This window comes from Panthera pardus, unplaced genomic scaffold, assembly GCF_024362965.1.
Source record: "Panthera pardus isolate Hobbes unplaced genomic scaffold, ASM2436296v1 HiC_scaffold_26, whole genome shotgun sequence".
Classification (NCBI taxonomy): Eukaryota; Metazoa; Chordata; class Mammalia; order Carnivora; family Felidae; genus Panthera; species Panthera pardus.
The window spans coordinates 34,315,330-34,328,171 of NW_026526832.1; the positions used below are offsets into that span (position 1 = coordinate 34,315,330).

General features: G+C 48.8%; 1 protein-coding gene across 6 annotated transcripts; it reads left to right on the forward strand.

Moving 5' to 3' along the window:
- The first annotated feature begins 7 nt into the window (after positions 1-7).
- Positions 8-12,688, forward strand: ITGB1BP1 (integrin subunit beta 1 binding protein 1). Of its 6 annotated transcripts, none has more exons than XM_019452508.2 (8): positions 8-150; positions 3,257-3,366; positions 4,335-4,439; positions 7,052-7,130; positions 8,414-8,550; positions 11,209-11,301; positions 11,823-11,972; positions 12,456-12,688. In XM_019452508.2, exons 3-8 carry the CDS (start codon positions 4,368-4,370, stop codon positions 12,525-12,527), a joined length of 603 nt encoding a protein of 200 aa, XP_019308053.1. In that variant the 5' UTR covers positions 8-150; positions 3,257-3,366; positions 4,335-4,367; the 3' UTR covers positions 12,528-12,688. The 6 variants fall into 6 exon arrangements, with proteins under 6 accessions (XP_019308053.1, XP_019308081.1, XP_019308075.1 ...); XM_019452530.2 differs by lacking the exon at positions 8-150 and adding an exon at positions 212-234; XM_019452518.2 differs by lacking the exon at positions 8-150 and adding an exon at positions 273-382.
- Positions 12,689-12,842: the final 154 nt, after the last annotated feature.

Genomic DNA, 12,842 nt, shown 5'->3' on the forward strand with positions numbered 1-12,842 from the left:
GGGGGCGGGGCCCGGCGGGCGGGGCCTGGGGCGCCGGAAAAGCTGGCACTGGAATTCGAACTGGAGTGGCTGCCCCAGTGTCCGCTGCCTGGGCTGTGGGCGTCTGACCCTGACCGCAGGCGGCCCCAGGGGCGGGCCAGAGGCTGTGAGGTGAGAGCCGGGCCCTGGCCGGTCCCGGACTGAGCCTGGCCGGGAACGCGGGCCCCGAAGGCGGTGCCGGCGGGGAGGCCCGCGGTAGGGCGGATGGGTGGGGCCGCGGGGGCTGCGGTCTCCCCCGGGACCCGCCTTCCCGGGGCCGGGGACACAAGTCCCCAGGTGGCGCGGAGCGGGCGGCGGGAGTGGAGGAGCAGGCCCGGGCCTGCGGGAGGATGCGGTGCCCCAGGTGCCAGGTTCCTGTTTGGGGTGGGACTGCAGCGCTTGTGACGGCAGGTGTCGTGTGTGGATCGGTCCCGTCGGACACGGAGACAGGAGTGGGAGCCTCCGCGGGGCTGCTTTCGGAGTCGGACTCCGCTTTGTGGGGCCGTGAGGAGCGCTGTCTTTTTGTGCCGGCTCCTCTTGGTTTCTCCACGGCTCCAGCCCCCTCCCCCCACCGCGAAGGGCCGGCGTGGTGTCTGTCCTGTTTGCTTTCATCCTGCGCACCTGCACGTGGCAGGCGCAACACAACAGTGCGGACTACGTGGGAAGCAGGGTGGGGTCTGGAAAGAGCTTCGGCGGTCGGGTGTGTCTTAGGTTCCAAACTTGGCCCCACCCATTATGAGCCTAGCGACCTGGGGCAAGACGCTTAGAGTTTTGGCTTCTTCATTTGAAAGGGGCTGTGATACTGCAGCCTTGCTGGCCAGTAGCGAGGGTTACAGGTTTGTATAGCGCCCAGCACTGGGCGGCGCACGGTAGGTGTTCAGGACAGGAAATTGGTATCTGGGAGAAGGTTCTTCAGTTCATTAAACGTGTCCTTTGCCAGTCTGTGCCAGACGTCGGGTACACAGATGAAATACCTAGCGCCCATCTTTGAGGAGCTCACAGTTGAGAGAGTTCCAAGTGGGCAATAGCCGGCTGATGCTATGACCAGGGTGTATGCTCAAGCTGTGCAGTGGCGGTCCCTTAGCCCAACCTGGAGGTCCAAAGGAGGCTTTCTAGTAAAGAAGAAGCCTGAACAGAGTCTTGAAAGGTGAGTAAAGTTAGCTGAATGAATAAAAAGGTGGAAGGGCGTCTGAGGCAGACAGAATGGCAGGAGCAAAGCATGGAAACAGGGAGCTGTGTGCCTGCTCTTTGCATTCCTTCGAGATGAACCTGTGAAGCTGGTCGTGGAAGACGAGACTGGAGAGGTCGATAGGAGCCCCCGTCACGGAGGACCTTGCATGTCCTGGCCAAGAGCTTTGGCTCCACTCTCTCTAACTTTGGAGAGCCAGTGAAAGATTTTAAGCACATTACTGGCATCAGATTTGAGTTTTAAAGAAATCTTTTTAGCTGGAGGTTGGTAGTAGCTTTAAAGTGGCAAGGAGTCCCGTTGGGACACGAATTCCTTCCTCAAGTTGCATGCCAAACTCTGGGCATCTGTGTCTCGCTGTGGGTTGGGGATGCACTGCTTTCATCAGGTGATGAAAGAGTGATTATACCCAGCAGCGGGCTAGTGATGGCATGCACCTGTTAGAGGTGTGGATGAGCCAACGGTTCAGGAGGTTTATTCAGCAGATCTTAGTATTTTATTGGAGGTGGGGCTTGGAGGACATTGCGGAGTTGATGACTTCCTGGTTTCCACCAGAAATAATAATAATTTACTGAAAGGGAAAGGAGAGGAGCAGAGCAGATACGGAAGGGAAGGTGAAGCGTTTGCTTCAGCCATTTTTTGCATTTGGTAAGTTTGGAACATCCAAGTGGCAATCTGTATCTTTCGCCTCATTTTTGTGCGTGAATAATTTAGAGGCAAGAATAATTTGCTTCAGAACATGCATCAGAATAGCAGCAGATATCAAAGACTTTAATAAGTGCCTTTCCCTCCCTCAGCTTCTCAATCGGTGGTGGAAAGAAAGTCTTAAGGAGCAGCAAAGGCGTGATTGTGCCAGTGTGCTGATTTCCAAAGCATTCCAGTATTCCAGGGACTTGAAGGGATGCTTCAGGATTTCACTAGGGATGGCATAAAATTTTATTTTAAAGTCATATTTAAAATTGTTGTATATTGAAACATACACACACACACACACACACACACACACACACACACTTAAGATATAATGTCCTTAAATGTGCTGTGCAATATTTTGACTTATCAGAGACTGCTAACATGGTGCTTTATGCTGCTAGGTTAACCCAGTTTGTGCAGACTTCGGAATAAGGCTCTCTTGCCATCTTGTTCTTACTGAAAAGCATCCCATGAATGCAAGGTGATTGGTGGCAGCAAATGATCTTCAGTAGCCTGCTAGTCTCCCTCTTTTTACTTACACCTCCTGCGGGTAGTTCTGTACCCACAGCCAGTCATCTTTCTAAAACAGAAGTCTGATCCTATCGCTTGACTGCCTTTTAACAGCCTCTGGAGTCTTGCTGTTAAACCTAAAATAACCCCCAGACTTTTGTTGTGGTTTGCAAAGCCCCCTTGCACCTTTCTGTTCATCTGTCCCTCTCCCTCCTGCTCCCGTGAAAGCCAAGTTGGCCTCTCGCTGTTCCTGGCAGCAGGCATGTGCCCTCAGGACCTTTGCACTTGTGCTGCTCTCTGCTGGACTGCTTTTCCTCCGCACCTGTGCGGCCACCCTCCTTTCCTTCTTCACGTCTCCTTATTGCTCACTTCCTCGGAGCATCTTTTTCTAATGTGCTCACCCTTCCTTCCATCAGCTGCGTCTCCTGAGCTTGCCTTCATTTCCCTCATAACAGTTCTTTCCTAACAATGTGTGTGTATTTGGTTTTCTTGTTGGTCTGTCTCATCTTTCTGAGAATGGGCCCCCTGAGGTCAGGGCCTTTACCTGTCTTATTCACTGCTGTATCCCCAGCATCTAAAAGGCGCTCACTGGGTACCCAGGAATGAATGAACGAATCAGATTTTCTTGCTACTCCACAGATGAATCAAAAATGTAGAAATAAGTTGGATGATGGGGCTAGTGAAAAAGCTTGGGCTTGGAACTCAGTCTTGGGCAAGTGGCCTAAGGACAGACACTGGTGAGTGGCCTGAGAATGATGGGGTCTCCAGATAGAGTGGGAGAAACTTCTCATGGGAGCAGGGACATTCAGTGACCACCCCACGATTTATTCATTCTTGTTCTTTCATCAGGTACCTTGTTTTTCTGAAAAGAACCGATCATGTCGGAATGACAGGAAGCTCTCTGTGCACACGGCCGTCTGTGGGAGCTTTGAAGACAATAAAATAGTCTTCGTTCTACCGTAAGCAGATTCCCTTGTTCCCTTGGTAGGATCCAGTCCTTAGTAAAAATTTGTTAGGTTATCTTACTCATAAATCCTCCTGAAAGATGGGTCACAGTTCCCTCGTCTATAAAACGCAGATTATAACCTACCTTCTATAAGCCCCCAGCTTAATATGCGGCACAGATGAGGGAAACCCTTAGAACAACCTCTGGAGCAAATGAATGTGTCACCAGGTTGCTGTGACAACAGTGACATGATGCATTTGGAAGCATGTGAACCCTGAAGCATTGCCATGCAGGTTACTTAGTAATTTTTCAACTATAATAGATGTGCTCCTGTGAAACAGGCAAGTATAAATTTTGCTTCCAAGGCGTTAATTATTACCTAAGAAAAAGATATATACAAGACTGACTCTGGAAGACTCAAGGCCGCCTCCTTCCCTGGCCTCACGAGAGTGCGGAGGGGAGAGCTGGCACCTTGGAATGTTTTTATGTCAGTGTTTTCTGAAAATTCGCTCCAGACCTGGAGAAAAGTGCACATTTCTGGGCTTCCGCTCTAAGCCCGACCATTCACAGGATGTGACCCTGAGACAGCAGCTAAATCTCAGTGCCTTGGTTGGTCAGCTAATACGTCACATGTTTTACTAAGGCCTTGAACTGATTAAAGAGCAGTGAGGCACTTGAGTGTTTTGAGGAGTAGATGACGTGTGTGTGTGTGTGTGTGTGTGTGTCACCCCTGAGAACGATGCTTCTCACGCCCCTGGATAGGCCAGGAAGGTTTCTGTCCTTCTGGTTCATTGCGTCAGATTTTTCAAACTTAAAAAGAAAAAAAGAACGAAACAGCAGCCTCCGACTTCTGTGGTCGAAGGAGACTATTCGTTTCCGGTGAGAGGACCCAGAAGGAATTGGTGATCTTTATTCCTGCGACGCATGAAGTGACGGGAGGTTATTTCTCCTGCCATGACTAACTACCATTTGTCCTTCCAGGGGGAGCTCCTCTGCGTCGGGCGACGGTGAAAAATGTTTCGGAAAGGCAAAAAACGGCACAGTAGCAGCAGTTCCCAGAGCAGTGAAATCAGTACTAAGAGCAAGGTAGGGGGAGCGGACGTAGGAACAGAATCCTAAAGCGGGGAGAATCTTGTCTGTCCTCACTGGCACCGCACGAAGGTACCAACCGCGGCACAGCTGCCGGTGTTTTTCGGACTAGGCGCGTCTTCACATCCGTTGTTGGTGCCAGAGACGCATCATCCCGCGCTCGATTTAACTCCGTTCTGTTGTGGAGATCTGCCGAGATTCTTCCATGCCCGAACCCAGCTGGGACAGAGGACGGGTGAACGGTCTCAGTGAAACACTGGTTTTGCAGCATTTTACATGATAGAAATTGGCAGGCAGTCGGGGGGCCGGAGCTCTCGAATTCTGGGATCGGTGGTTGTGTGTACGTAACTATAGTTCTATTCACTTACCGCTGAGCTAGGTGGATGGTGAGGCAAATGCCACGTTTAGGGCTCTGGAGAGAGTGAGAATGTGGTTTGTAAAGGGGCCTCAGAGGCCTGAGTCCCCGTCCCGGGACCGGCCTGTGTTTCTCGGTTTCACCGCTACCCTTTCCACCCCCTCCCGAGCTCTCGGTTCGAAAGAGACGAGTGTGCTCATTGCTCGCACGCGGTGGGGTGGGAGAGGAACCCGCGGCACAACGTGGGCGGGTGCCCGCCCCCGGGGAGGTGAGCCCTGCGCTAGCCCGTGCGGCCACACCTCGGTGGCGGAAGACCCCGTGACGGCCACTCGGGAGTCTCACTGAGCCGGTGGGCTTCTAGCCAGAGGCACGGGAATTTGGCGTCTTTCGGAATCCTGCCCGAGAGTGGGAAAAATCGACCGTTTCCCTGAAGGGTTTTGAACTGAGGCTGGTCGAGAAGCTTCCCGCTGTTACCTCTGCAGCCCTTGTGTGGGGCCCCCAGCCTGGGCATCTGGTCCGGCCCAGTGTCGTTCTCTCGATGGGAGAGCGGATAAAGGGGCCTTGACCTGCTCGGGCAGAGCAAGACCGGAGCTCGGATTTTGCGGACTCCAGAGGGAACCTGCTAATGGCCTGAGATGTTGGTTCCGGGCCACGGGTTCTTTGAGGTGGCCGGTGGGGCCCGGAGAGGTGCGGAAGGGGCCACCTGCCGTGGAGTGAGGGCCTGAGCCCCAAGATGATGGTGACCGCCCGCCCTGTGGCAGTTGTAACATCATCTCAGTTCCGGCTGCCTTCCCCCCACCCTGAGTGTGTACGCTCTTTCCAGTTTTCAGTCCCACACGGAACGTTACGGTGAACGTCTCTGTGCCTAGAGCTCTGTTCTCATTGTACGTTCTGCCCTAAGAGGCGCCACGACGGGAAAAGGGAAAAAACATATATAAGGCCTGAAACAGTTTTGTATTCTCCTCGATTTCACTTCTCAAACACGGAGAAAATATGAGTACGTTGTACTTTTAAAATCTCACTTTGATTTGAGGTGAAAAACAGTGGCTAATTTTTTGAATCAGGAATTTTCACGGAACGCCATTTCTAACGAAATGAAGCCTATCCAGGGTACGATTCTATAGAACAGACCACGCTAACATGGATGATTCTTTGTGTTTTGCTTAACAGTTTCATTGAGTTTTCTCTGCAATTCACATTGAGAATTGCGCTCTGGTTGCCGGTCGGCCCGCGCGTGACCGCGTGAGCCACGTCCTCGTCAGAGTAATTGCAGAGGCGCGGGAACGGGGATTAGGCCTCGACTGGAAGTCTGGGGTATTTTCTAGATGTAACCTTGGGTGAATCACTTCACCCCGCTGGGTATCTTTGCTCATTTATAATATGGGATCATGCTCCCTGCCTGCTTTCTGCACCGGCTTCTTTTTGGGGTCAGTGGAAACTAAGTGAAAGCAAGGCGTAGATTTTCACACAACGACCTGACTACCAGGTATCTTACAAGGAGGCGGGTGTAACGGCTGTAGTTTATAGCGGGAATGTCCACACCGTGTTTGTCTGATGCTGTTATGGTAGGAACAATTGGGACTACCTGAAGTTTGCTATAGAATTTGTCTTTATTTATTTATTTTTTAACATTTATTTATTTTTTTAATTTTATTATTATTTAAAAAAAAATTTTTTTTTTCAACGTTTTTTATTTATTTTTGGGACAGAGAGAGACAGAGCATGAACGGGGGAGGGGCAGAGAGAGAGGGAGACACAGAATCGGAAGCAGGCTCCAGGCTCCGAGCCATCAGCCCAGAGCCCGACACGGGGCTCGAACTCACGGACCGCGAGATCGTGACCTGAGCTGAAGTCGGATGCTTAACCGACTGTGCCACCCAGGCGCCCCAACATTTATTTTTGAGACAGAGAGAGACAGAGCATGAACGGGGGAGGGGCAGAGAGAGAGGGAGACACAGAATCGGAAGCAGGCTCCAGGCTCCGAGCCATCAGCCCAGAGCCCGACGCGGGGCTCGAACTCACGGACCACGAGATCGTGACCTGAGCTGAAGTCGGACGCTTAACTGACTGAGCCACCCAGGCGCCCCTAGAATTTGTCTTTAGAACAACCTGTCACGTTCGATCTGCCTGAATAGTCGACCTGCTTTTGTACGTGTTGATTCAACTATAAGAAGTAATTTGAGTGTTTGTTAGAGGATTTGAGAGAAGACAGTGCTTCTAATTCTGTTTCCATTTTTGTTTTGTTATTTCTCAGTCTGTAGACTCCAGCCTTGGGGGGCTCTCACGATCCAGCACTGTGGCCAGCCTCGATACAGATTCCACCAAAAGCTCAGGTACGGAGAGGAGTTGGGCCGCTTATTAAGGCTTTTAACCGGTGTTCACAGAGTGTTCCCGGGGTAGCACAACGAATTCTTGTGCGCTGGGCTTTTTTTGTTTGTTTTTTTTCTCCTCTGCCATTTTGGACAAGAGTTTGGAAATGGCCCAAGATCTGGTGGGACGCAGGTCGAAACGGCTGGCGAGAGCCACTGCTGTGGTGGTGCTAGCACACGTGGGCGATCTGCTCGTCAGGGCTTCTAGAGCAAACACGTGTGAAAAATAGCATGGTAGCAATTTAGGGGTCTCAAAACAGCTTTTCAGGACATGGGGTGGCAAAGCATGAGTGATATGGGAATGACCTTGTTTGAGGGCCGTGGGAGAAGCATCTTGCTGTTGGAAGGGTAGCATCTGTCAGTCTGTACCTTCTCATCCAGGCCAATAAACGGCTAGAGTCTAACTGGAAATATAAAAATATATATATATTTTGTCCACACTCTTTCTCCTTTTCCCTTCGGGATCAGAGACTAATCGGTCTATGAAAGTGGGGATGGCAGAGGGGTGGGATGAAGGCAGGAACCAGATGATGTAAAAGAGCTTATGGTAGCGTAAGGTCTATTATTTTTACTTCCAGATGTCTTAAAAACATTAGAAACGTGGGCATCTTTTTCTACATAAACATAACCTAAAAGTAACCACGTAGTATTCCTTTAACGTGGAAGATTACGTAGTGCTTTGTGGGAATTTGGGGACTGGCTAGATCTTCCAGCCCACATGGTTCTGCAGCCTGATGCCGTCTGTCGTGTAACAGAACATCTGTTAATGTTAAGGGACTTCCTGTCTGGCATTATTCCATCTACATGAAAAAAAAAATTGCGTTTTTTTTTTTTTTTTGTTTTTTTTTTTTTGACCGGTAGAGGTAGACCAGATTTGCTGAATGGGGAAAGCAAATTAATAGTTAACATGGTAAAGAGGAAGAAGAAACCAAAAAAACTCTAAATATTTTAACGTATCATGAAGGTACCCAATCATTATCTAGTTGACAATTTTTCTCCTGTGTTTTGGTTTATTCCTGTTGAGATTTTTATGTTTAGTGTATTATGAGTCACTGAGGAAACGGTTAGTGAAATTCCAAGTTCTTTCCTATTACTTCAAATAATTTTGCATTAAAAGTTTTTTATTTTCATTCATGGTGAAGTTCTGATGACAGTCTGTTTTTTATTTGCAAAGGGGTTGAGGATACCCTGTAACGCAGACATTTCTTTTGAAGTCTTACCATTAACAATTTTTCTTTCACCTTTAGGACAAAGCAATAACACTTCAGATACCTGTGCAGAATTTCGAATAAAATATGTTGGTGCCATTGAGAAACTGAAATTCTCTGAAGGGAAAAGTCTTGAAGGGCCCCTAGACCTGATAAATTATATAGATGTTGCCCAGGTAAAAAAAAAAAAAAAATAAGAATAATATTAGAACATTCTAGAGAATAAATTCATGGCTTTGGAAAAAATGTTCCATGCTTTTATCACTGTTACAATGTTTACTGAGCACTGTGGTTATAGGTGGTACAAGGTATGTAGGACGGAGTCTCAAGGGAACAGGGACAGTTCTTTCCTTCAAAAAACAGCACTTTTTACGTTCTCGGGGCTGACTGAGCTCCTCATTTAAATGAGGAGCTGAGTGCCGTGACTGGTTACACACCATAAGTTTGTCTTTTCAAACAGTCTGGCAAACCTTACTGTATTTCCGTTGAACTAGTTACAGCTCTTTGGATAATCTAACTCCTAGTGGTGTTGACCTATCGATTAATACCCTGTTTGCAACAAGAATTGAGGTGAAGTGGGTTTCAAAAACATCCCAGTCAGTGGGGTGCCTGGGTAGCTCAGTTGGTTGAATATCCAGCTCTTGATTTCGGTTCGGGTCATGATCCCAGAGTTGCAGGATCGAGCCCCATGTTGGGCTTCATGCTAAATGTGGAGACTGCTTAAGGTTGTCTCTCTCCCTCTGCCCCTCTCTCCTGCTTGCACACTGTCTCTCAAATTAAAAAACAAAACAAAACATACCCTAGTCAAGAAGATTTAGACAAAATAGTTGTGAAGGAAAATCAAGAATAAAAATTAAGACAAATCAAAGATGTACAGTGAGTGCATAAAATACCGTAAGACCTGTGCCCTTGCCAGTGTGGAAGTGGACGAACCAAAAGACTTAAATTGCTTCCTGAATTTCCACAAAATGGAGCCACAGGTCTTTGTGTTTAACAAAGGGATATTACCACAGTTACTGGTTATAGTTAACCAGTATGCTGGTTACTCTAGGGATGTTTGGTCTGGTAAATCATGGAGAATGGGATCATTAGATACAAAGTCACGTCCTCAGGAAAGCACAGGAAGTCTCTTCTGTCTGAAGGGAATAAGCCAATCTAATTTGCCATCTAACAGAGACCTCTTGGTAGTCTGGACTGATACAGTTAGTGCCCCGGCGTTCAGTTTGGGATACGGTCATTGCAAAAGTGTGCAAGCAACAACCAGTCCAAGTATCGTACTGAAGGATGGCTAATGTTCCCCCCAGAAGCAGACTCGGATTATTTTCATTCTGATAAGGACCCGCTGAGTTTCTCAGATCACCCCGGGCTTGTCAAAATTCCATCAGTGACAACAGCATTGCTATTATCCCATCTTTTGGTTCTTGAAATGCTGGAAGCCCACGGTGAGAGGTCCCTGGCAGGAGGTTACTAGAACCATGCGAGGAGCCAAGAATGGAGGCATGCAGACATAGCTTCTTTATCAGAATTTCCTTAGCGTAGGCAAATGTTTCCACACAAACGTTTATGGCACGGAACATCTACTGAATGCCAGCGCTATCTTGTTAGTTGTGCAGAAGACAAGTTAGGCAGTATTCTGACTTAGGATAGAACTGGAGAATCTGCTAGGGAAACCATCAGGTGTCATCTGCTCATCAAGCTCAAAGCCCTGGGACGTGGCGGGGGGTGGGGGGACCCAGACCTACCTAACAGCTGGGAAGGGTGTAAAGTGGCTTTGAAACGTGCTTCCTGCAGCTGTTTCCTGATGGTTTCATGTGCTGACATCAGCATAAGCTTGGAGTATTTTAAGATCTAAATACCTTCAGGGGCACCTGAATGGCTCAGTTGGTTGGGCATCCGACTCTCGATTTCAGCTTGGGTCATGACCTTGCAGTTCATGAGTTCGAGCCCCACATTGGGCTCTGCGCTGACAGTGTGGAGCCTGCTTGGGATTTTTCTCCCCCTCTCCCCCACTCTCACACACACGCACGCTCTCTCAAAATAAAGTTAAAAACATAGATTTAGGATCTAAATACTTTTTTTTTTTTTTAGTATTTACTTTTGAGAGAGAGAGAGCATGTGCATACAGGCGGGGGAGCGGCAGAGAGAGGGGGACAGAGGATCTGAAACAGGCTCCGTGCTGACAGCAGAGAGCCTGATGAGGGCTTGAACTCACAAACCATGAGATCATGACCTGAGCTGAAGTCAGACACTTAACCTACTGAGCCACCCAGGTGCCCCAATAGCTTTATTTTTCTGATGTAAACGTTTAAGCGTCCCTGGGACCTGTGAGAAATGTTTTCAGTTTATAACTGAAATTATTAACGTCAAGACAAATGGATGTGAATTTTGCTCAGCTCTGTGAACTGTGAAAACAACAAAATCCTGGTGAAAATTTTTCTTCTGCCTCTTTGGAGAACGATTCTTGCCAGGCTACTGTGTACCCTGCATTCTTTTTTTTTTTTTTTTTTAATGTTTATTTTGTTTTGAGAGACAGAGACAGAACCCGAGTGGGGAAGGGGCAGAGAGAGAGGGAGACACAGAATCCAAAGCAGGCTCCAGGCGCCGAGCTGTCAGCACAGAGCCCGACGCGGGGCGGGAACTCACTAACTGTGAGATCATGACCTGAGCCGAAGTCGGACGCTCAACCGACTGAGCCACCCAGGCGCCCCTTGTGTACCCCGCATTCTTAAAAGGGTTTGGGTTTGTGATGGCCAGAGACTAAGCTTGGCTAATGAGATTTAAGGAATGTGACATAATTGTTAATGTAGACCATGTAATTTATTTTTACTTTAAAGCAAGATGGAAAGCTGCCTTTCGTTCCTCTGGAGGAAGAATTTATTATGGGAGTTTCCAAGTATGGTATAAAAGTGTCAACATCAGATCAGTATGTAAGTAATATTTCTTAGAGAATCTGGGAGGCAGGCTGGGAAGGGGCCACTGGTAGTTTTGTCTGTTTGCGGAATTGTTGGTTGGTAAATGTTCCTGGCAGCTGGTCTTACAAAAATGACTGATTTCTGAGAGGTAACGGAGACCCCCTTTGGCTCCTCCTGTATGGCAGGGCCCCACCAGCACCCCGCACTGCTGGCCCCTAATGCGTTTTTAACTTAGGATCTCATGCCAGCTCAGGGCAGATGTCAGCTTGGAAGCCTGGCATAGAGAAGAGGCTCATGAACTCAGATCTTATTCCTGTCTTTCTGGAATTTTAAGTAGGAAGGGATAACCCTGAAGGCAAAGTACCCATTAACTGAACATTCTGGAATGTCCGTTTGGGTGAAAAGCCTATAGAACTGTTTTCTGCCAGATCCATAGCCAGGCTGTCTGTGTAAAGCCTCACGATTCTGCACGGAAAATTAAGTATGTAAAACACCTGTAACACAGTCACCGTCTTGCGTTCTCCTGACTTCCGTAGGATGTCCTGCATCGGCACGCTCTGTATTTAATCATCCGGATGGTGTGTTATGATGATGGTCTGGGGGCAGGAAGAAGCTTGCTGGCTCTGAAGACCACAGATGCCAGCAATGAGGAATACAGCCTCTGGGTTTATCAGTGCCACAGCCTGGTGAGGTTCAAGTTGGCTTGCTTAGGCTCTCATTCATCAGACGAGATGGTGAAACCACAGCGTGCTTACGGTCTTCTCAGAGGCCGAAGAGATGCCACCCACCGTGCCTGACACCTGGCGTAGTGTGGGTGACTGGCCCCAGGTCAGCCAGCTGGCCAGACCTGCCGCGGGCGGGCAGTTGCCCGGCGGGGATCTCGAGGTCGGGGCGGTCACAAGGCCGGTGGGCAAAGCGGTGTGCCGTCCTGAGCAGAAGCCCCCCCCCCCGTTCTGTCCCTGTTGTCTTCCGGACTCATCAAGGTCCCTCCCAAAGGCCAGGTTCGAGTTACCACGCATGCTTCTCTAAAGGCACGCAGGAAGGGGGCACGTGACACGTGCAGGTTTAGGAGAGGTGTTAAGAGGGTCCGATGTGAACCTCTGCTGGTCAAATTAAATTCAGGAAGAGATGGACAGAGTCTCTTACTCTATCTTTTTCACTTAATATAGGAGCAAGCACAAGCCATCTGCAAAGTTTTATCCACCGCTTTTGACTCCGTATTAACATCTGAGAAATCCTGAATTCTGCAATCAAGTGGAAGCTGACTTCGTGTGGGAGTTCGGCGGCTTTTAGTCTGCAGGGTTGAGCTGTTGTGGGAGTAGGAAGTGGTGAAAGCGAAGAAATGCGGTGTGTAACATACTGATCATTTGCTTTTCTATTAAAATGTGTCTTATTACGGTGAGTTAACTCTCAACGAGGTTGTCCGCTTTCTGCGACTAAAAAAGAATCCTCCCCTCTCGCTTTTAAACACAAATGAGCTTAACACCTAAGCGTCACAGAAGTGCCCTCAGCGAGTGGCGAGCACGGAGCGCTTTCCACGGAGGTCACGTACCGTC